Source organism: Numida meleagris, chromosome 3 (genome assembly GCF_002078875.1).
Source record: "Numida meleagris isolate 19003 breed g44 Domestic line chromosome 3, NumMel1.0, whole genome shotgun sequence".
Classification (NCBI taxonomy): Eukaryota; Metazoa; Chordata; class Aves; order Galliformes; family Numididae; genus Numida; species Numida meleagris.
The window spans coordinates 97886451-97908139 of record NC_034411.1 but is presented as its reverse complement, the minus strand read 5'-3'; the positions used below and the strand labels follow the sequence as shown (position 1 = coordinate 97908139).

At 41.3% G+C, this 21689-nt stretch overlaps 1 protein-coding gene across 2 annotated transcripts; it reads right to left on the bottom strand.

Annotated features, from left to right (window-relative positions):
* C3H2orf50 (chromosome 3 C2orf50 homolog) lies at window positions 560-11717 on the bottom strand. Of its 2 annotated transcripts, XM_021391955.1 has the most exons (4): window positions 11601-11717; window positions 2921-3055; window positions 1409-1448; window positions 560-793 (listed from the first exon to the last, which is right to left on the bottom strand). In XM_021391955.1, the coding sequence occupies exons 1-4, from the start codon at window positions 11651-11653 to the stop codon at window positions 602-604; spliced, it is 420 nt and encodes a 139-aa protein (XP_021247630.1). In that variant the 5' UTR covers window positions 11654-11717; the 3' UTR covers window positions 560-601. The 2 variants fall into 2 exon arrangements, with proteins under 2 accessions (XP_021247630.1, XP_021247628.1); XM_021391953.1 differs by lacking the exon at window positions 11601-11717 and having other exon boundaries at window positions 2921-3472.

The window sequence follows — 21689 nt, the reverse complement described above, 5'->3', positions numbered from 1 at the left end:
AAATGACAACTAGTCTGAAAAAATTGGCTTCCTTTCCTCAGCAGGGAGGCCTGAAAATGCACATAACACATCTTGCATGCCTTCAACTTTACTCTTTAGAACAAGCTTAAACATGCAAGTGACAGGCTGATGAATCCTTGGCTAAATATATGAAATTCAACAACCTACTGCATTTTATTGCACTGACTTTCAGAATTTGTAGCATGTTGTTTATGGTGCGACTCATCTGAGCTGATCTCTGTTAATTGTTTCTTTTCAGGAGGTAAAAATTCAGGAAGAAATTGCCCTTTGGCTCTAAACTTACTCTTTCTGATGTTAGTAGCAATGTCACAGTGGGCTTGCATGGGAAGATGGATGGGATCTGTGGTCCTGACTCACTGTATATGGCCCAGTTACCTCAAATCTGAAGAGGATTGTCTCCTCAGGCATTGATGGCATCTGACTTTGTTCTTGAAAAAGTTCCATGCTGGACAGTGCTATTGGTCTCTGAGGGAAAATGAGGAATTTGTTACCTGGTATTTACAATATTGCGGAGTCTGAAAGAAGTCTATTAGTTAGATCTCTTTGACTTGCTTTGTTACTGATATTTTTACTTGAAGCATTAGGAAAGCTGGAGGTCATCTTCAAGTTTCCTCTTTTGTGCTCCCCTGCTGAAGAAGTAATCCATGTTTATCAGTACCTTGCCAAGTTCAGTATTCACCCTACTGCCAATGTTCTGGTTGGTGGAATTGGGAACTGTGTTTGAAAACACAGACATACAGTCTGGCAGTGGCTTCTGTTCCTTTTTGTTACCCTGGATGAAACAAAGACCATTAATGCTGAAGTTTTCGGAATTGCATCATATGCTTATAAAAATTCAGGTTATTGAGATTAATACTAACATCAGCTCTTTTGCTTTTTGAACATTAAGATGTAAACATGTAATACTGAGTGCACATGAAAGTGTTGCAGAAATACGGTAAAAAGTTTTCCTATCATTTTTCATGGGAATAAGATAGCACAGGGAAATGAATCATTTTTAAATACGTTGCTTAAAATGTCAGGAGAGAAAGAATTTAGCCTGCTCTGGAATGGTCGTGATGTGGGAGGTTTTTAATTTCATTTTTAGTAGCGGCTTGTATCTTAGTATGACATTATCTTACACTTTTTTTTTTCTTAAGCTTGTTCTTCTAGCACTTTTCTCTGCATGAAGTTATTAATACTGAAGCAGACTGAAGGCATGCACAAGCTGTATTCCTTTACAGAAGATGAATGGCACCTCAGCCCTCTTTTGTTTTCCTAAAGATTTTAGTCTTAAAACATTTGCCAGTTATGCCTAAATATGCTCAGTTTAAAATATTAGTGTCCTTCAAAGTGATGCAAGCTAAAAAGAGCCTGGATTACAGTTAAGTATTTGTTTGAAACTTACCATTTGGTCATAGTCCTTTAGGAAACTCCAGTTCTGGTACCTTGGAATAGAAGTAAAAATTGCAGTTTAAAACCTTCTGTCTTTGTTGGTCAGCATAGAGGTCCCAGATTTTTTTATCTTGTTATGTATGTTGAACACTGTATGAACATACCAGGCTTGGATGTCACCCTAATGTGCTAGTTACTGAGAATTTACCTGTACCCACTTCAGGTCAGACCACAAAGTTGTAGCAAGCTTTCCCCATCATTGTTTTTGGGATGAGGATGAGGAGCCAAAGGACAGTTCTCTGCAGGCTGTAGTCTATGTAGCCTGATGTAGGCAGCTGTGCTGCCTTTAGACATCTGTCCTCATATCTGTCCTGCCCTTGTACAAGAGTTCTGTCTCTGTAGCCAAGGATGGAGAGCAGGGCATGATTAGCTGTATGATGTGTTACCCTAAGTACACAAGAACATGGGTTTGCACTAACATCCATGACTGTGAATCCTAACAGACATGCACAGATGCAGCATCCCTCCTGCTGCCTTTGCTGCAGAATGGGCATGGAGCATCTGGGCCCACTGGGAAAGGGCCTGAATGCACAGCTGAGGGAGAGCAGCATTGCCGCCTCAGCCCTGGCATCACGAAAGTCAGAGACCAGGCTTCAGCCTTCCCCTCAGGCAAAAAGAGCCAGACAACGTGGCAGGCACCAGACAAACCCAAACTATTATCTCTATTTCCTCCAGAAGTCTGAAGAGGACAGGAGTTTTCAGATGGTTTCTTTTCCCTTCCTAAAATCATCCTGAAAGTGATGTGCTTTATTCTCTGCCTTTTCCTTTTGTCTGCTTGACTAGTGCATAGGCAGAACTGGAGCTGTTTTTACTTTTACCAAAGATATTCTTCTAAGAAGCATGTCTGTGTTGTGTACTGAAGTATGAACAGAAGTTCATACTTCACAAGTTATGTGGCAGAGACAGAGAGGATCTTAATTTCTGGCTCTTTCAGGTAACTGGTGAGTACATTTATGCATGCTGTTCTTTCTGCTGAAGCACAGAAATAATGGGATTTTCCTGTCTTCACGTGGCCTGTGGGGTATGTTCAGGAGATTTACAGATTGGGAATCCAGAATCATGTTTTGGCAGAACACTCTGTTCAATTTCCATTTCAGCCATTTCCAAGAATATGAGAAGTGGCGATAGTATCAGCGTGTTTGCAATAAATTATAAAGGTTGGCACATTTATATAATCATTGTGGAGATCTCTATAAAGCTAAAAGACAGAAAACATGCACTTCTTTGCATTTCTTTTTCAGCTTGCTCAGTGCGCCAGAAGTTATTGGCATAGATTTTGCCCAGTAAAGAAGAACAGAGTTAATATAGCCTTAGAGAGAAAGGTGATGGGTTCTGATCCAGAAACCCAGCAGAAGAAAACTTTGCTTGATAGTGTAGGCTTCGAATCAAGCCCTAGAATGTCAGGGAGCATCAGTACTATTGCTGAAATGAGCAGAAGAGGGATGAATTGGAACAAGTGACTTACCAAATTTTTCTTCCTCTCTGTTCAGCCTCCACAGACTCCCTCCAGACCTTATCCTGCTGAACCTGGTCCTGCTGCAGTGCTGCCTGGTCCTCTGCACTGGGCCTAGCAACCAGGTGTGCTCTTCCAGGTCGGGTGCTGCCACGAGACAGAGGTGGAGCTGAGGCTGGTTGCCCCAGCGGTGTGCTTGCTGGCTGCCAAGAACCAGTCAAGGTGTTCCTCCTGAATCCAGAACCCTTTCCCAACGTGTCCATTTTGACACTCAGTGTATCCCCTGTGTTGTCGGATGTATTGAAACCTTAGGAAGGTTAAACCTGCTATTGTTTGTGCTTTCTGAGCTCCCCCTCTCCCAACGCTTTCTTTTAGCTGCAGATTTGGATGGCTTTAAGAAAATGAATGCGCACACCAGCACTGACAGGCAGCGCTCAGCACTGTTTTGCTTCCGTGTTATTTAATGGTCATTTCCTACTGCTTTGTGTTGCTTCACTGCATGAAGGCAGAGCAAGTTTCTGTGGTAACAAGAATTTTGTAAGAAACACTTGTTACTGAAAGCCATGGGCCTCCAGCTGTAAGCAGCACGCTCTCAGCTTAGGGAGGTGATCTGTGCTGCTTGCAGCTGAGACCACCGTATGCTCAAAATCTGCAGAACAACAAAGCCTAGTTTAATGCAAAGCATGCTGTGGGACCGCTGCAGACTTTGTCAGGGGGAGTTTTGTTGTAGATGTGTGGCAGAAGCAAAACCTCCAGAAAGCTACTGCTTTCCCCGATGTGTTTACTGTCTCCATTGGAAACCAGGCTGGCTTATGAATATTCACCAGAAAGGGAGAAGAAACCCAGTGCAGGCAGCTGCTGGGGCCTTGGATTCTGTTTGGGGCAGAGCTCATTTGTTTAAAAGAAGATATTTCAATGCTTTTAAAGCTCCTTATTTTCAGATATAAAAAAGAGCATCCAAAGATGATAAAAAGTCCTTTTAAAGTACTCAGAGATTTATTCAGGAGATATTAAGCAACTCTGGGAAGTACTTTTTGATTAACTTCCAGGAGCTGTTAGTATATGAAGTGAGAATTATCAAAACTGTGTCTGGAATGTCAGTTTGCCCTTACAGTCAGCCTGCTGGCCTTTGTGGTATTAAGTCACTTCCTCCAATCTCGGTGACCTTGCAGGAAAATGGGGCATTTTTTAAAGTGTAAATTTCCTCTCAAATTCTCAGCTGACTTGTTTCTGAGTCATGGGAACCAGCTCCAGATGAATTCTAGCCTCATGCCTCATCTTCCTAGAAAATGCTAATCTATTTTTTAGGGATTTTCTTTTTTATTTTTTTGTAAATGTGCTTACTTGGGGCTATTGGGAAATACATGCTGAATTTGGCAAATAAGTAATTTATCTTAAAATATTTGTAACTGTATAACAATTACAACTATCCAAACATTTCATGTAGAGATTTTTGAGCAAAAGATATTTCTATATTTGGAAAAATTACCATGACTTTGAAAATTGCAATAACATAAATTAAGAAGAGTTTAAAAATGTATGTCAAAACAAAATGTTTGCTTTGGACTTGAATGAAGTTTTAGTAAGCTTTTTGTCTGTGGTGTTGTTCTTTTCTGAGGGAATTGAAACCAAAATTTTTTTCCATCCCTTTCAGCCAAAAAGAAAAAAAAAGCCACATATCCACACAGCCCTATAAAAAACTGAAGAAATGAGCTGTTTGCCAACCAGGCCTCAGAGCTGACTCTGTTCCTTTTCTAGAATCTACTTATCCATTCCAAGGTCCTCTCCTGCACTGTATGCAGATAAATAGTTGAAGAGTGGGATTTTAGTGACATTTAACTGCTGCGAAAACAAAGCTGGGGCATGCTTGGAAGACCCAGTTAATTAATCCATGCAGATGGGAATTTAGCTCCTGATCAGGTGAGGAAAAGATCCTGATGGGAAGGCTATTCCTGTGCGTGGAATGCTTTTTAATGAATGTTTACAAAGTTCTTTTGTTATTTTTATCATAATCTTCCATAGAATCACAGAATCCTTAGAGTTGGAAGGGACATTTAAAGGCCACCTAGTGCAACTCCCCCACAATGAACAGGGACACTGACAGCTCCATCAGGTTGCTCAGAGCCCCGTCCAGCCTGACCTTGGGTGTCTCCATGGACAGGGCATCCACCACCTCTCCGGGCAAACAGTGCCAGTGTTTCACTGCCCTTTTCATAAAAAAATTGCTTGTTATTTCCAGTCTAAATCTCCTCTCTTTTAGTTTGAAGCCATTTTCCTTGTCCTATCACAACAGACCCTGCTGAAGAGTCTGTCCCCTCCTCTCTTATACCCACCCTTTCAAGTCACTTTATGCAAATTAAATGTGAAAATAAGCTGAAAATGATTATCAGCTGAGTACATAGTTTCCAAATGACTTGTTGTAATCACTGAATATATTGCATGGGAACATTGCTGGCCGGTGCATAGAGTCTATTCTATTGAATGGTGTCTGCAAAGATGCAGGAGATGTAACCGCCTTGGTTTTGATGCAGTTGGAGAGCTATGATGTGCCCCTCAGAATGCCTTACTGAAAGTGAGCTTGTAGGTTAAAGTCAGATGTTTAGGTCCGAGACTGCAATCTCAGAGAAGAAGGGACTCTTTACCAGCTAGCAATTCTGCCTTTAAATGAATGCAATCTATAAGTCTACAGACAGCGGCTGGACACTTCATCCTGTGCCAGTTGTTGCTCTGGAAACTGCAGATCAGAGTGGGATAATGGCTGTCTAAATAAGTTTTGTCGTTGTTGTGACTATTATATGACTTTGAAACATAGCTGCTGTTCCAAAGACAGACCAGTAAGAGCACATATTTTAAAAACGATCCCCTGTTCTCATAACCGCTCTCCATTAAGGGAGTGGTTATGCACCATTAAAGAGCATCAAGGTTAGTGTAAGGATGACATTTCTGGGGATTGCTCTGGATTCCTTAGTGGACATACCTGTAGCCCATTCAGGCCAATGAATATATTAACAGCTCGATAGTTCTGCAGATATTAAACTGTTTCCCCTAATATTATCATCCGTGGGTTTAGCATTTTATATATGCATTATAACAACTTTGAGATTTTAAGCACAAAACTCATTTGAGTTAACACAACTGATCCACTTCTTACTTCTTTCCATCCTGCAGAAGAACAGGCTAATGTTAATAGTGGCTTCATGTTGTATGTATCTATGAAAACTGATTATAGCATCTTTGTTTTTTCTTCCTGGGGATATGAAAATTGAAAAAGTTGTTCTGAGTGTCACTGAAGGAGATGGTGCCTTTGCTTAAGAGTTAATTTCGGTATTAGTTTCTCTGATAAGCAGTGTCAGGGCCCATTATGCTGAGGAAGAACATAAATGGGGTTATTCTTTTGTTGCTACCAGACAAGCGATGATGCACACAACAAATTTGTCTGTAAAAAATAGGTGAGCTAGTTCATTCCTAAAGGAAAAAAAAATAGTTTTTTTTTAGGGAGAAGAAAGGTTCAGGTGTTTAGATAAACTATTTGTATATGGCCACAAGAGGGTATTGCAGCATAAGTTATACAAGATTTGTCTGACTTTAACATGCACTACCTTATTTTAAAACATATGTTTTCCAAAATTGATCATTTAAATTAAACAGTAGTTAAGAAAATCAGATTATATATGCCAGTATTTGATGTCCTGATCCAGACGCAATTTCTGAGTTGGGTTTTCCAGAAATTGCTTAGTTTTTTTATAGTATATTTTCCTCTGAAAGCTGTGTTTCTGAATTTGAAGGACAACGTTGCCAAATGCTCATACCATGTTTTTGGCAAACTCACCTCAAAGAGAAGAAACATTACAGCCATATTGCATTTTCTATGAAGATCAGATCATGATTTAATGAACAGCAAAGTGTTTTCCATTTAACAGACTTCGTGTTTGATGGGAGGTAACTGCAGAGGTCTAAGAAACACAAATGTAGAAGCAGAGGAGCAGCATGTGTGTCACATCTGAATAAGAGGCAGAAACCAGCTCACCAGTTGGAAGAGAGGGCTTCACTGTTTGGAAAGACTGACACCTCACCAACGGATGGAAACCCCCATGGCCGTCTTTCTACTTGAGCAGTGCTGCCGGTCTCTGAATAACGCCATCTGCATTGTTGTCCTCAAATGAATCAAGATCAGTGAAGTCAGACAAAACTGCCATGTGGAAATCAGGTCATGGTGAATTTGGCAGGGTAGGATGCTAGATGTTCAGTGTCAGGATGCTGGGCACCCGACAGAGAAGGAATGGGCATTAACCAGCAAGGGCTCTGGAAAACCTGGAGGTGGGAGACCCTACTAGCAAGCTACAGCTTTGTCTCTCAGGAGCAAGTGACTGCGTTGCTTTGTACAGGCAAAATGAAAAATCCTGCAAACAACAGGCTTGGAGTAAAACCCTTTTAAAGTGAAGGCTACATAGCCAGCAGGTTAAAAGCCTCATTCATTCTTAAATTTTACTGTAGCTTTAATACAAAAGTATACACTTCTTTCTTGTCTTAATGGGATTTCAGCTGAGCAAGCCTGGAAAGTTTAGTGTCTGTTGCATTGCAGCTTATAAGTGCTGCAGAGAGAATGTCTGCTTTCAGTGACACAGAGTCTGACACTTCAAAATGAAATAGAAGCTGTAAGAAGTCTGTCAGGATTTTTTTTTCTGTTGCCTTGAGTGTTATAAAATATGCTAGCTACTGATAGGCAGTTGTTTGAAACAAAGGTTATTCATTTGAAAATATTGTTGAATTGAAAAAACACTCATCTGTGGCTATTCCATACAATATGCCGACCTTTTCCTTTCAGTTTTAGTTATATCAAAAGCAAATAATAGTTGAAATTGCAACTGGAACCAGTATAACTTGACAATATGGACAACCCATATTTTGGTACGTTTTCACCAGTACTCTGCAAACTAGACTGATAGTTGTATAAAGCTGGAAGGCACCGTGAGAATCTTCTTCTTAAACCTGCCACAGGGGCACTGTGGTGGGATTTCGGGGAAGGAATGCTAAAGGGCTGTGTGTGACTAGGAACATTTAGAACTATCAGTTTCAGGAGAAAGAAACAAAAAAAGAAGGAATGTTCCTCCCTGGCTGAGTCTTATCGGTGTTTTCAGTTGGTATTTCACATACTTTCAGGCTTGGATGGAGGCTAGATCTTGTGAAGAAGTGCAAAATTGCCTGGACAGCCAAAATTATCTTTAGAATTTGATCAGAGTTGTTCAAGTCATGTCCTTACCTTAGCAGGGAGCTCTTGTAATTGTGTTGTAGAGCTTGGTTTTATTCCGTTTATTCTCTCTCTTCTTGTACAGTTCACTAATTGTTCTAATATATATATACATTGAATATATATGCTCATATATATATATAATACATATATTATATATAAAGTCGTTAAGTTCTCCTGAAAAGGCTGCACTTCATATTGCTTTAGTACCTAAGGCAGCAATCTTGACCTCAGAAATCTGACATAGCCTTGCTTTTTTCTGATTCTGTGTTCTGAATATTAACTGTTCTGCTTCTATGAACAGTTAATACTGGCTTGCAAATCAGCTGATAACAGTGCTGCTTCACATATAGTACAGAGACTGTGTTTTCTCTGTTACCTGGTGCACTGTCGTTCTTACATACATATTTTATTGTGAATTGCAATATTCCAGGTGTGTATCACATTATTTTCATGTTCAACATGCTTTTCAGTTCTTTTTTTTGGATTGTTCTCTGGCCCTTAGCTATATCCTGCAGTAGCTAAAGGTGTCTTTTCTGGTCTGTACTCTAAGACACTACATAATTCATTTATACCTGCTCACCATATTCAGAAAGGTACATTAACTTTCTGTTTTGATGTGAGATACAAAAATTTCTCTGCAAGCTAGACAAATTCTCTTCAAGTTAGGTGGGTTTTGAATCTGGGTGCCTAAAACTTGTTTAAAATTTTTCTCTAGACATTAAATGAAGGGGTCATGTTCTTAACATCTGCAAGTTCTGTTGGCTGACAAATGAGCCACTTCCCTTTATTTTTTTCAAGGTAAATGTCAGAGTCTAAAATTGGGAAGCCTTGTCTGAACACATCAGTCATACTCTTTATCTGTTTTTCAGTAAAGCTTTTACCATCTTCACTGCAGGTTTCTATTAATGTAGGTTTCCTTCTTACAAGTAGGAGCTAGTGTTCAAGCAAACTTGAGGCTCCTGTTTGGCCAACACTGACTGTTAGGCTTTAGAAGGAGGTTCTTCCTATAGGCAGAATATTTTCATAGCTGGATGTAGGTTTTTCTGTCTATAGCTTTTTCTTTGTTTCCCCAGGATCTGGTGACACTTTCCCTGAGAAGACAGGAGGATTCAGGAGACCTCAGGAGGTCTCTAGCCCAACATGCCGTCCATAAGAGAGTCAGTTAGGAGATGAGACCAGCCTGGGACTTTTTGCATTTGGTCTTGAAAACCTCCAAGGATGGAGACTGCACAGCCACTTTGGGTAATGTGCTTCACTGCTTAACTGTTCTTATGAAGATTAAATTTTGCCTTATATGTAGTCAGAAACATTCTCTTTTCAGCTTGTGCCCATGGTCTTTCATCCTCCCATGGTGCACTTCTGTAAGCAGCCTGGCTCTGTCCTTTCAGTAACCTACTTGCAGATACTGGAAGACTGCTCTTGGGTATCCCTGAGGCATTCTTTGCACCAAACTGAACGAGATCTGATGACCAGTCACATTGCCTGTGTTGCACAGGACTGTCTGAGCTTCACCTAACTCCCTCCATTTTCTGTCCCTGTCTGATCTGACCCCATCTTGTTGCTCAAGCCCAGTAAAATAGAAGGTTTGGAAGACCTAGAATGACAAGTAGCAGAGCAAGTGGGTAAAGCACAGCCAGTTGAGCCATGTTTGTCTTGGATCACCTGTGCTGTTTTGGTGTTCAGTTCAGACTCACCCCTTCTAGGGTTGTAGTGAGCTTTATTTTTTTTTTCTATGGAGCTGGAAACTTTTGTTCCCTAAAGAAATGGACAGCCAAAACAATGTGAATTCTTCCTGGATGTGTTTGAAGCTTTGTATTTTTAGCTCAGTTGTGCAACAGTTCATGTGCCGATACCCAAACAGTAAGGCAAAAATGAAAGAACACAGCTGTGTCCAAGACCTTATGGCCAGAGCAGCCAAACAGAAATGGAACAGCTTTCAGATGGGACTTTTATTGCAACAGATGCTTCAGTGAAGACGATCTTATGGTTTTATTGAAGAGAATACGAGCCTGGCTGTAAAGATGGTTTTCAGGACAGGCCTCTGTTTTCAGGAAAACTTATCCTTAGATTACTGAAATGATATGAATGAACTGGCCTTTTGAATGCTGAAAATTTGAACACTTCCAAAGCAGAAGTAGACAGCTAGGCAACTGAACACACGGTTGCAGAATTTGAATAAAATCCTGCGTTCTTACAATTGACCAGTTAATGGGAAAGGCCGAGACCTTATCCTACTTTTTGTATGAGTTTTCAACATAATCTACACGTGTGCAGTATGAGGGTTATGTGCCTCTCTAAAAATCCAGCTTTGATCACAACACTGACCGAAGTACATCTCGCAGCCTTTTCCAAGAAGACATCCTAAGAAACTTTTCAGCAAAATAGTAATTTGTCAAAGACTGCTGACACGTGCAAAGGGAAATATTTCATCTGAAATATATATATATATAATGAGCTCAGTGAATCTTGGATGAATGAGAGGCAAGTTTTCCAAAACAGAGCACCAGGACAGAGAGCAAAGTAACACCAGTTCAAATAATTATATTGTACTGCATGTTTTTTTTTTATGTTATTGATTTGCTTTTTGAGAGGGAAATTACTCACAAATAAAGGGAGAAGTTGGGTAGCACTTTGCAGAAGGAATAATTTAAATTTCCAGTCCTGTGTTGGAGGAAAGTGTGTTTTTTTCTCTCTTCATTGTTATGGTTTATATTCCTAAACTCAACCATTCTTCTTTCTTAAGAGTTTTATTTATATACTTGAATCTGTCAATTGGAGGATGGATGACTTTGGACTGCCTTCTTGTAATTCTATTTATAAAATATCATCTCTGCCATTAGCATCAAATGAAAAGCAGGAACGTTTATTACACTTGCAGTAGGAGAGCAGCTCAGATGTGCTGAACAGTTCTGCTAGTTAATGAGAATCAGTTCTAGAAATAACATGCTCTAGCTCCATGGTTAAAATGGTACCATGCTCTTGACAAAGGCTGATTTAGGGACTTCGTTGCAAGCATCTCTGCTGGGTGTTCAGTTCCTGGGCCTGTCTGGGACCACTTGGGCTGAAGCTCTCCTGTGCTGTGATCCCACATTCAGGTTCAGGAAAGCTGAGCTGCAATCACAAACTCAGTGCAAGCATGTACCCAGACCCAGGTTAGAGAGTGGAGACTGGTGCACGTTGCTAAAGCTGTGCTGTATCTCTGTTTTTTGCTCTTTGCCATTTGCTGTCCCTCCAGGGTCTCCTTAATGTGGCAGAACATGGATGTTCACCTAGGCTGCATATCCTCACTTGCACAGGCTTAATTTTGCAAGAGTACTAGAAAACAACAATCACATTTTCCAAAGTCTTTCTTCTTTCTAAATCTTTCCTTACAGAAGACATATTCAAATACCATTTTATCTTAAAAAAAAAAAAAAGAATTTAACTTACTTTTCTACATACCTTTGTTTATGGTGAGTATTCATTTCCTTAGAATAAGGAGTTCTCAGCACCATGGTGAGTAGTAGCTGCTTTGTTTTATACTTTGTTTTATGGACTCCACTATTGGTATTGTTGTTAGCTCACAGAGGTAAATAGACTTTGAGCAAAAGATCACACCATAGCAACCCTCAGCTTCTGTTTACAGTTCAAATAAATGTCTGTGCCATAGAAATGTATGTTCTGAGGAATTTTCTGAACTGGTACACTAACTGGTTTTGTAACAAAAGAATTAACACAGATAAATAGAAGACAAATTTACCCTCAATATTCAAATGGTGAAGCATTTTCTTTTTGAAAGCTCAGTAAATCACAGCCACTCACAGTGGGGTATTTTTTGGCTTGCTGATCATAATAGATAGCGCATGATTGTTCTGAGGGAGATTCATGTAAGCGCTCAGCAACATATGAGTTCTTCCATTGAAAACCATATTAAAATCCATTTGTTTAATATGTGCATGTGTTGAAAACTCTAGCTTGTCAGTTTATAATTTTTTCATCTTTTGGTTGAATAAATAGCTCTTATTTAAATTAAACATCTATTGACAAATATTTGAGAAAAGTTGTTGGAATAAGTGATGTGCTGCTCTTGAAGTCCCATCTGCAAGGGTTTTCACCCTTTAAAGGATGTACCACGAATGGACATTTTTTCCGTTCTGCAACTGGTACTAAGACACTGTTGCAAGCAGTGCTTTGTATTTAATTTTAATGTGCAAATAGTCAGGCTTTATGTTCCTAAATTTAATAATTCCTTACAGATTTCACCCATATGCTTTGGTCTTACAGCTTGCTCCTCATTGTACTTGGGCAGGGCTGCAGAGGGTGTGGTAGGTGGAAGTGTCAGCATGGGACAGAGTCACCATTTTGGAAGATGCTTGTATCTGGTGAGGCTCTCACTGGTTTTGGCATGGAGAAGATGATCAGGAGTCAGGACAGTGTTAGGTGTGCGATGATGTCCTCGTAGTTTGGATACGTAGCAACATGGCATTATGTGGTTGGAATTTTAAAATATCACTGAAGTAGCAAAATCTGACATCTCTGATTCTGAAATGAATCAGATGAAATGTACCTTGTAGAACATTATTTGTGAAGATTTGCAAATCAGTAGTCACCCATTAACTCATTTTGGAGAGCATGTACAGCAGAGGTCTATGTATGAAGGAACCAGGGGCCCTCCGATACAGAATAATGCTGCTCACTCTGATGAGCTCAGCAAAGGGGGATCAATCTCCAGGCAGTTTTGCTGTACATGACCCATCTCTGCACAGGCTGGGACTGTTTTCTGACTGGTGCTGGGGAGATGGGAAGTCTGTGAGGCAGAATATGGGTCAATGGAAGAGGGCAACTGAGCCTATGGAAGCTGTGCAGTATGGTGTAATGCAAGTGGAGGCATTGGGGTAGCACTGCAGCATGGGCAGTACTAATTAATGTGGGAGATACTATGTGTGGCACCCATGGGAAAGCTGTTACTGTGGGAGTGAGCAACAGTAATGACCCCTATGAGCACAAGGAGCTAATGAACAAGGATGATTTTAATACAGAGCTGCTGGGAATCTCTACCCAGCCTTCAGGGAGGAAGTGCACTTGTGGCCAAGAAAGCCAATGGTATCCTAGGGTGCATTAAAAAGAGTGTGACCAGCAGGTCTAAGTAGGTGATCCTCCCCCTCTGCTCTGTCCTGGTGAGGCCACATTTAGAATACTGTGTCCACTTCTGGACTCCCCAGTTCAAAAAGAACAGGGATCTCCAAGAAGGAGTCCACCAGAAGGCCTCAAAAATAATAAAGGACCTGGAGCATCTCCCCTATGAGGAAAAGCATCTCCCCTATGAGGAAATCAGCCTTGGGATCTGTTTGGCCTGGGGAAAAGAAGACTGAGAGGGGATCTGATTAATGTTTGTAAATATCTAAAGGGAGGTAGGAGGCAAATGGATGCCACTTCTCTCCCAACTTCCTTAGATTGTGTAAACATTACCTGGGTGAGGGAAAAGTTAGGTTTTTATATAGCACTTGCTGCTATAGAAACCACTGGCTCAGTGACAATGTGCCCTGTGATGGAGGCACTGCCAACAGCAGCAGACTAGGAGCTACCATAACCAGAGCTGTCAATCTTCAGCATGTTAGATCACAAAAGGTTCAGAAAACCTCAGGCTTGGCGAAGAGTTGTTTACACTATAAAGAAATACATAGCTTAGTAGTATAAAAATTTATTTGCTGTCTTAAGTCTGTCAGCAACTTGCAGACCATGTCATGCCTCTGCTGGTTTGAATTATGGCCATAACTTTCCCCAGAAGGCCACTCAGCCATCTCTTTTTCTCTTCAACGGGGAAGAAAAGTCAGCATTAGAGGAGATATATGAAAAGCATTATGTTTACTAAGCCATTCAAGATAGCGTTAGGATAAGAAGCTATAAAATGACTGTAACTCTGATGCATATTTCTGAAGTCATAGGAGAATTGAGCTGTCTGCTATGAGCAGAGAAAAGCAATCTAGTATTGATCCTAAGAGTCAATGGAGCAATCTTGCAAATGCTTATAATTCCAATTTCTGTCACCAGAAAACAAACAGAACAAGAGAGAAAAAACAAATGCAAACATCCCAAAGATATCAGAAGTGCTCTCTGCCGAAAGTAAAAAGGAGATTGGATTCATGATGTGGATTAAAGCAATAAATGTGATTACTTCTTTGGAGGCTACACAATCTCTAGATGAAGAAGGAAGTTGCTTTATTAAATTCTGAATTCTAGTCATTACATTTGAGACAATTATCTCATAAAGATTTATCTGAGGAACTGATTTATAAATAAATCCTCTGATGAGAACAAAAAATGGTGTGAAAGAGTAAGTTCAAAATAAAGCGCTCTTGTCAATGACTTGGGTTAGGTTTAGCCCTGAACACAGATGTGAAGTGTGCATCAAGCATTCCCTCACTGACAACAGATGTCCAGGAAATTTGGACAGGATCTTTTTGGAAAGGAGAAGGAGATGAGGTTGGGCACCAAGGACAGGAAATAAAAACGATTGTTCCATCACTAACACTGCCTCCCATCCTGCAGAACAGGTAAGGCAAGGTGGAGGCCAATTATTTTTATTTTTGGGGGGTGAATTTTCCATGGACTGCCTTGTATTTAACTCATGCAAGACATCATCCAGGATTGAGCAGGAACGCCACAGGCCTGCAGCACCAGCAAGGCTTTTTACAGACTGGCAGAGGAGGTCCCATCTTAGCTAAAGCTCCTGTGCTTTAGCTGAAGCACTAACCCAACCAGGTCCCATCTTTTCTGGCCTGGAGATGTCTTGCAGAGACAGCCCTGTGCTCACCTTGCACGAGGATCCTACACAGAAACACACACGGAGGCTTGTTGCAGAGCTTCAGGCTCTTGGTGCTGAGTAATTAATTAATTGAGCACACTTTGGCACTGGGGGAAAACCATCCCTAAATGTTTCTACAAGAATTTTGTGATAGCCAAAGCAGTTAACTGTTCTTCCTCTCAGAGACTCCTATTCATAGAATCATAGAATCGTAGAATCGTAGAATCGTAGAATCGTAGAATCATAGAATCATAGAATCGTGGAATCATGGAATCATAGAATGGCCTGGGTTGAAAAGGACCTCAAAGATCATCGAGTTTCAACCCCCCTGCTGAGTGCAGGGTCGCCAACCACTAGACCAGGCTGCCCAGAGCCACGTCCAGCCTGGCCTGGAATTCCACAGAGGCACACTCACTTCCAGAGTGCCCTTATTTTCTAGACTATTCCACTTAAGATGAGTTTATCTTTATTTTACTGTTACTTACTCTTTTCTTCTTCAGATATCCTAAATCCAGAGGTAGACATCTGGAGTTCAGCTCTTGATGCTGTGCCATGAGAAATGAGGGTCTGCAGTTGACTTCCATAGCCCCAAGTTTCATTAGTTTGACATGCTTGATGTTTAAAAAGTTGACAAAATTAGGCTATTGAGTTATACAGACACCTATTTGCAGGTTTAGGAGCTGGGCTGATTTTGGGTTCCAAAGCTTCTGTCCCCAAGGAACCCCCCTCATCCCACGGCCAGATCCTACATGAGGCAGAAGTGAGGCAGGGCAACAGCAGTGGGAGCGCAGGCCGAGCCCAGGACCTCCACCTCCTCTTTGGCAGCTATGAGGCTACTTCTGTCAGCTTTCCATTCCCTTCTCCCCGAATACCAAGGGGTAACAGTATTAGATATGAAATTCACCCTCGGAGTGGTAACAGGTGTTTATTTTGTCCTTTCATGTTTAATTTGTCCATCCAGGCTGGATGTGGCTCTGGGCAGCCTGGTCTAGTGGATGGCAACCCTGCACGCAGCAGGGGGTTTGAAACTAGATGATCATTATGGTCCTTTTCAACCCAAGCCGTTCTATGATTCTACGATTCTTTCATAGCTGGTTCACCAGATGCTTTCTCAGGCGAGTGCTTGTGACCCAGACCTGGTGCCACCCAGATGGAAATGCAGAAGCGCTGCACCCTGGAGGGATGGGAATTCTGGCAAACCAGGAAATGAAACCTCTCATCTTTCTCACTCTCCAGAAAGTCAGCATGGTGCAAACACTCACTTTTCCTTAGTTTTGAATAATCTAGGATTATTGCTGCCAGATGAGCTAAATTAGTCCTGTCATGTGCTCACAAAGCCAGGCAGTAGCAAAGCCAACTCAAGGGGGTTTGTTTTCTTCAAATTTTCAGGGCTTTGCAAGCTGGGGAACTGATGGAACACCTGAAACAGAATGAGAGAAAGGATTGTATAGGATTATACTAAGTAAGCTTTCTGGTGGGAAGCCTGCAATTATATATTATGTACTGTCAGCACATGGAGCGTGATGAGACTATAATTTTACCTATGTTATTTGCTCTGGTTGCCAGAGAAACCATACAAAAAAAGTCAAAGAGCTCCTGCCCTTGTAGATCTCCTTAACCAACTCTTGCAAACAGCATCAGATGTTACAGTTATTTTCTCACTTAACTGACATCTGATGTCACATATAGCACTGTTGGAACCAGCCTGCTTACCGGTGCAAAAATCCAGATGTAATATATAGAAAAAAAAGCTTTATAATAAAGCTGTGCTTATGGAAAAGGAGTGAACACGTCAAATAGAGATGGTCGTGCATGCAAATGCTTTACTTCATCTTTTCTTTAAAAGCCTTACTTACATAGATAGAAATAAGAAAAATGGGCTGCAAAGTTCAGGAAAATTACTTTATCAAAGTTAAGGTGAATGAGATGGTGATAATGGTCTTGTTGGTGTCTAGCAGTGTGCACACTGCAGGGAACTGTGTACAGGGAAAAACGGCAGCTTTTTGGAGACCTTTGTTTCAATCCCATAGGGCTCTGCAGAGGAGCAGGGAAATGGGATCACACCAGGAAGGTGGGGGAGCATTGCCCATTTGACAGATACTGGCATTAACATTTTGATGTGACTTTTTTGTTCTTTTTTCTCTGCTTTGAGAAAGGACGCTCAGACTGAGGCATCCATGTCTCCATCATCAACACAATCATTCTTCTCATCCAGAAAACTGAGGGTGTGCCTGAACAAGAAGTGATGATTAAAATGAGCCTAAGCTGCTATGGCTGCAACATGTCCCACGCTATCTCTGCTGCCTCTTGTGCCGATGACCTGAGCCCTGCACCTGAGAAACTCAGCAGAGTTGTAGATCAGAAGAAAAAAAGGTTTCTTCGTGAGTCGTATGATAAATGTATGAATAAAGACACTGGAAGGCCAGAGAGAAAGCAGTAATTTTGCAGGGGAAACTGAGTAAAAAAACCTTTCTTAACTCTATTGAAAAAAGAATGCATGGTTTTTTGATCAGTTTTGGAAGAATTTTCTCAAGTAGATTTAGTAGGACGTGAAGAAGAAAGGATAACACCTCTATGCCTGATTGGCAGCCCACAGCTAACTTGTAATGAGTTTTTCCTAATAACATTTAAATTATTCTTCTTCCTACCAGGGATGAGTGCAAGATATAACTTCAGTAAAATTATTCCAGCCCTATTTTTAGATGTCTCTGTGCAGAGCAACAGCTGGATGTCGAGGGATTAGGGTGTTAGAAAATTCAACCTGGTGGCCTCTGGCAAGTATGGAGAGATATCGTCTCATAGCCGTGTGAATTTGTGGATTTTTTGGATTTCAAGTTATTTCAGCCTGTTCCTTCCCCATGCTGTTTTAGGTCTTTCCTTAAGGCAGCCCCTTTTGGAGAGCTGGTGAGGGGAGAAGCATGACCTGCTTACTGCAAATTGGCTTTATCGTAATATAATGCATTGAGTAAATCACCAGCCTTCAGACTGTGGTCACTGGCTGGTGAAATAGGATCCTAAATTATTGCAAGATCTGTCATTACAGGAAGCCATTAAGGTACAGACTATATTCTCCATGTATACCGTTTTCCCATTATTTTCTGTTTGGTATGCAAAGTGTCTCTTTGTCGAAACATAGCATATGATTGACCAACAGCGCTGTTTGCTATGGCTGGGCTGTGTATTTTGCCTGTAATTGGTGACTGTATTGTAATTCCGTGACTGACATGGAGAGCAAAATGGCGAGATTCTTACCACTGCATTTCTCAGTGCTTTTGTGTCGGTGCTTGGTTTCCAGCTTAGTTATGAATTTATATAAACATGATCATTTTAATGAAAATTTTACTCAAACAACCTCACAGTGCTTTGTATTGATTTTATTTCCTTTCATTTTTTTTCCTTGTATGTAGCAATGGTCTTATTTTGTGTAACAGCAAAATTGAAACTCTTTCCAGTTTTGATATACTAAATCTCCCCAGCTTGACAGAACTATAAGGTTTTTTTCAATGTCATGTTTATCCAGTATATGTTATTGAACGGATAAAAGTTCTATGAACACATCTGGACACATGCATTATTCACAAATGCTCCCATACTACGCAAAAAAAAATGCTGAAACCACCCAAAATCTAAGGAGACTTCAGGATCAAAACAGCCTTTAATTTCATTTCCCTGTAGGTATGTGATAAGCCATGACTTCTGTGCAGTCACCCTGTTTCTCTTTCAGGTTTTGGCTGCTCTTAAGCAGTCATTTCAGGACACCTTGCAGACACAGACCCACTGGGTGGTTGAGACACAGAAACAGAGCAGCTCTGCTGTCACCGGTGTGATCCTGGGCTGCAAAGGTCCACTGAAGCATCTGCTGTGCCAGGTAGGAAGTGGTTCTGAGCCACTGCCCTGGTACGCAGGAGCTATTAGCTCAGGACAGCAGAGTGAAATATTATATCTGACAGCGAACAATATTTTTGTCTTTAGTCACAGAATTCTACATCCTTAGAGAAAGGGATGTAAGCAGAGATTAGGTTCACAGCCACCTGAGGAACCTGAACATCCATAAGTCTATGGATCCTAATAAGATGCATCCCAGTGTCCTGAAGGAACTGGCTGATGTAATCACCAAGCCACTCTCAATGATATTTGAGAAGTCCTGGCAATCAAGTGAGGTCCCTGCTGACAGGAAAAATGGCAATGTTGCACCTATTATTAAGAAGGGTAGCAGGATGACCCAGGGAACTGGTGACCTGTCTCACCTCTCTGCCCAGGAAGACTGTGGAACAGATTCTTCTGGAAGTTATAATAAAGCACATGGAAGACAGGAAGGTGATATGGAACAATCAGCATGGCTTAAAGGGGCAAGTCCTTCCTGATCAATCTACTGGTTTTTCGTGATGGCATAACTGCAGCAGTGGACAAGGGAAGAACCACTGATGTCATCTATCTGGACTTCACTAAGGCCTTCAACAAGGTCTAATTCTAATTCATTAGAAACAGGATTTCTAATGGGCTTTCTAATGAATTAGGAAATTTAGAATTTATTTGTTGAATGCTCCCAAATACTGAACAATGCATGTTTGTGCCCCAAAAACTTGATGCTAGAAGACATGACATGAAACCAATGGGCTTTTTTACATTTTTGAGACCCCACTAAGTAAAGGAGAGTATAAATGTAGAGAATAAATGTGTTAAAATAGCTAAAGACCAAATAGTCTTACAGTACGGAAAACTGTTTGCAAAAAATGTGATCACTTTGCTGAAGGCCAGTGATGAGCATGGAAATTCAGAGAACATGGGGATGTGGTAGCACCTCTCCTAGACAGGGGCACAGATGATGCCCCAGAACTATGATGGGCTTTGCAAATTCTGCCCAGATTCCCTTGGGAGGGAGGGTGCATGTGCCCAGGTCTGCCATGAGGGCCAGAATGGCCCTAGGGCTTTCTGCTTCCACCCAAGCATTTCGTAAGGGGCAGCTTTCATGGAAAGGGGCTGAAGGACTGACAGTGTCATAGAGTGTCTTGGGTTGGAAGAGACCTTGAAGAGTATCTAATTCCAACCCCCCTGCTGTGGGCAGGGTCATCTGTAGGCTACGCTCAGAGGAGAAGTGGCAAAAGAACAACAATAAAAGGAAATGGCTTTGAAGGAAGGTTGCATGCTTCCTTGTGAATACGAGAAACTCAGGAGCAGCTGAAATGCATTTCAGTTGAAATGTCAGATTGATGTATGCAGGAAAGCTTGGGGCCAGCTGCAGTGTCATTATGTGTGAGTTAACAAGATGCCTGTCTCAAAGCCTTTAAATGAGCCTTTAATAAAAGAGCAGGTTAATGAACCAACACCGCAGACAAGATTTTGAGAGAGCATGTCTGATAATCATATCTCTGCTAATTTTATTCTTCTGGAATATTCCAGGCATCTTTTTGTTGTCGGCCCCAAATGACTAGGTATAAATGGAATGGAAAACATTGTTTGGTGAGCTGTTTCTGTCCCTTGCTTTCATGATGGCTTTTGCTGTTTCTTCCGCTGGGTGACAGAATTTCTGGATTGTGTCAGCAGAATATTTAGCTGACACTGAGGGTACAATCGCCTGCTAGCTTTGAGGGGCAGAAGAAGGTCCCTGCTCTGCTCACAACCTCCTCTCTTTTTCCAGCTCAAGCAGAGGACAACAAAAGGAAAAGCTCCAGCAGTATGGGTGGGATTGGTAGAGAGGTGGAAGGAGACAGCTACATTACAAACAGTGATGATGAAAATGTTATCCAGAAGCCTTAGGTAGATACGCCAGGTCTTAGCACATACACAAGGCAAAATGTAAAACAAAAACAAAGAGGAAGTGCAACATTTCTTCTAACAGTAATGTATTCACATTCATAGTTGTGTTGCCTAAATTCCTGCTGCACCAGCAAACTTGTGTTGCCTACTTGAAGTGACTTTCTTGTTCCTCTGTACAAGCTTCATCACAGGTATGATGGAAATGAGAGGTTAAGTGCTATGCATATATCTTATGGCATGCAAGAGCTTTGCATGCAGAGCCTCTGCCCAGACCCAGGTAAATGCTATTCCAGGATCCTAGCACTTGCCTTACGAGACCAACTTCACTGAATTATCTATTAGCATCAGGAAGGCTGTGTTCCTTTTCTAATATTATTCTCACTATTATCATTTTCAGACTAGCGTTTGCTTTCTGAGAGTTGATAGAATGCTCCTACTAAGCACCACAACTGTTGCTTTAAAAACGTGTTGCCCCACTGTATTCAGCAGGACAGACGGGCTTTGAAGGAAAACAAATGTGTCTAGAAGGCATAGGGGTGTTCTTAAGCATCAGTGTCATCTGTGTGGAGAGAAAGATGAAGCAGTGATTCTCTACCTGGCCAGGGAGCAGGGTGACCACCACCATCCCCATCGAGGCTTCCTCTTGCTCCTCCTGCAGAGGCCATGTGTAAGAAAGGAGGCCAAATATCTGGCTCTCAGGATGGGCTGCTCAGGATTGCTTTGCTGTCAGATGTGATCAGGTAAATGCTGAATTTCAGCTACCAGATATCAGCTGTTGCTCCCACACCTTTAGAGTTTTGTCCAGCATCTGCACCATGGGAGCAAGAGGCAGCCCATGGCATGGTCATGCACACACACAGATACAGAAATACTGCCTGTGCTCATACTTATAATTCCTCTGGGAAGGAGTTTGGACTCCTCACTCCTTCTGTTGCAGATTTTTAAAGGACAATGTCCTTGGTTTAAGGCAGGTTAAAAAGCCTTTCTCT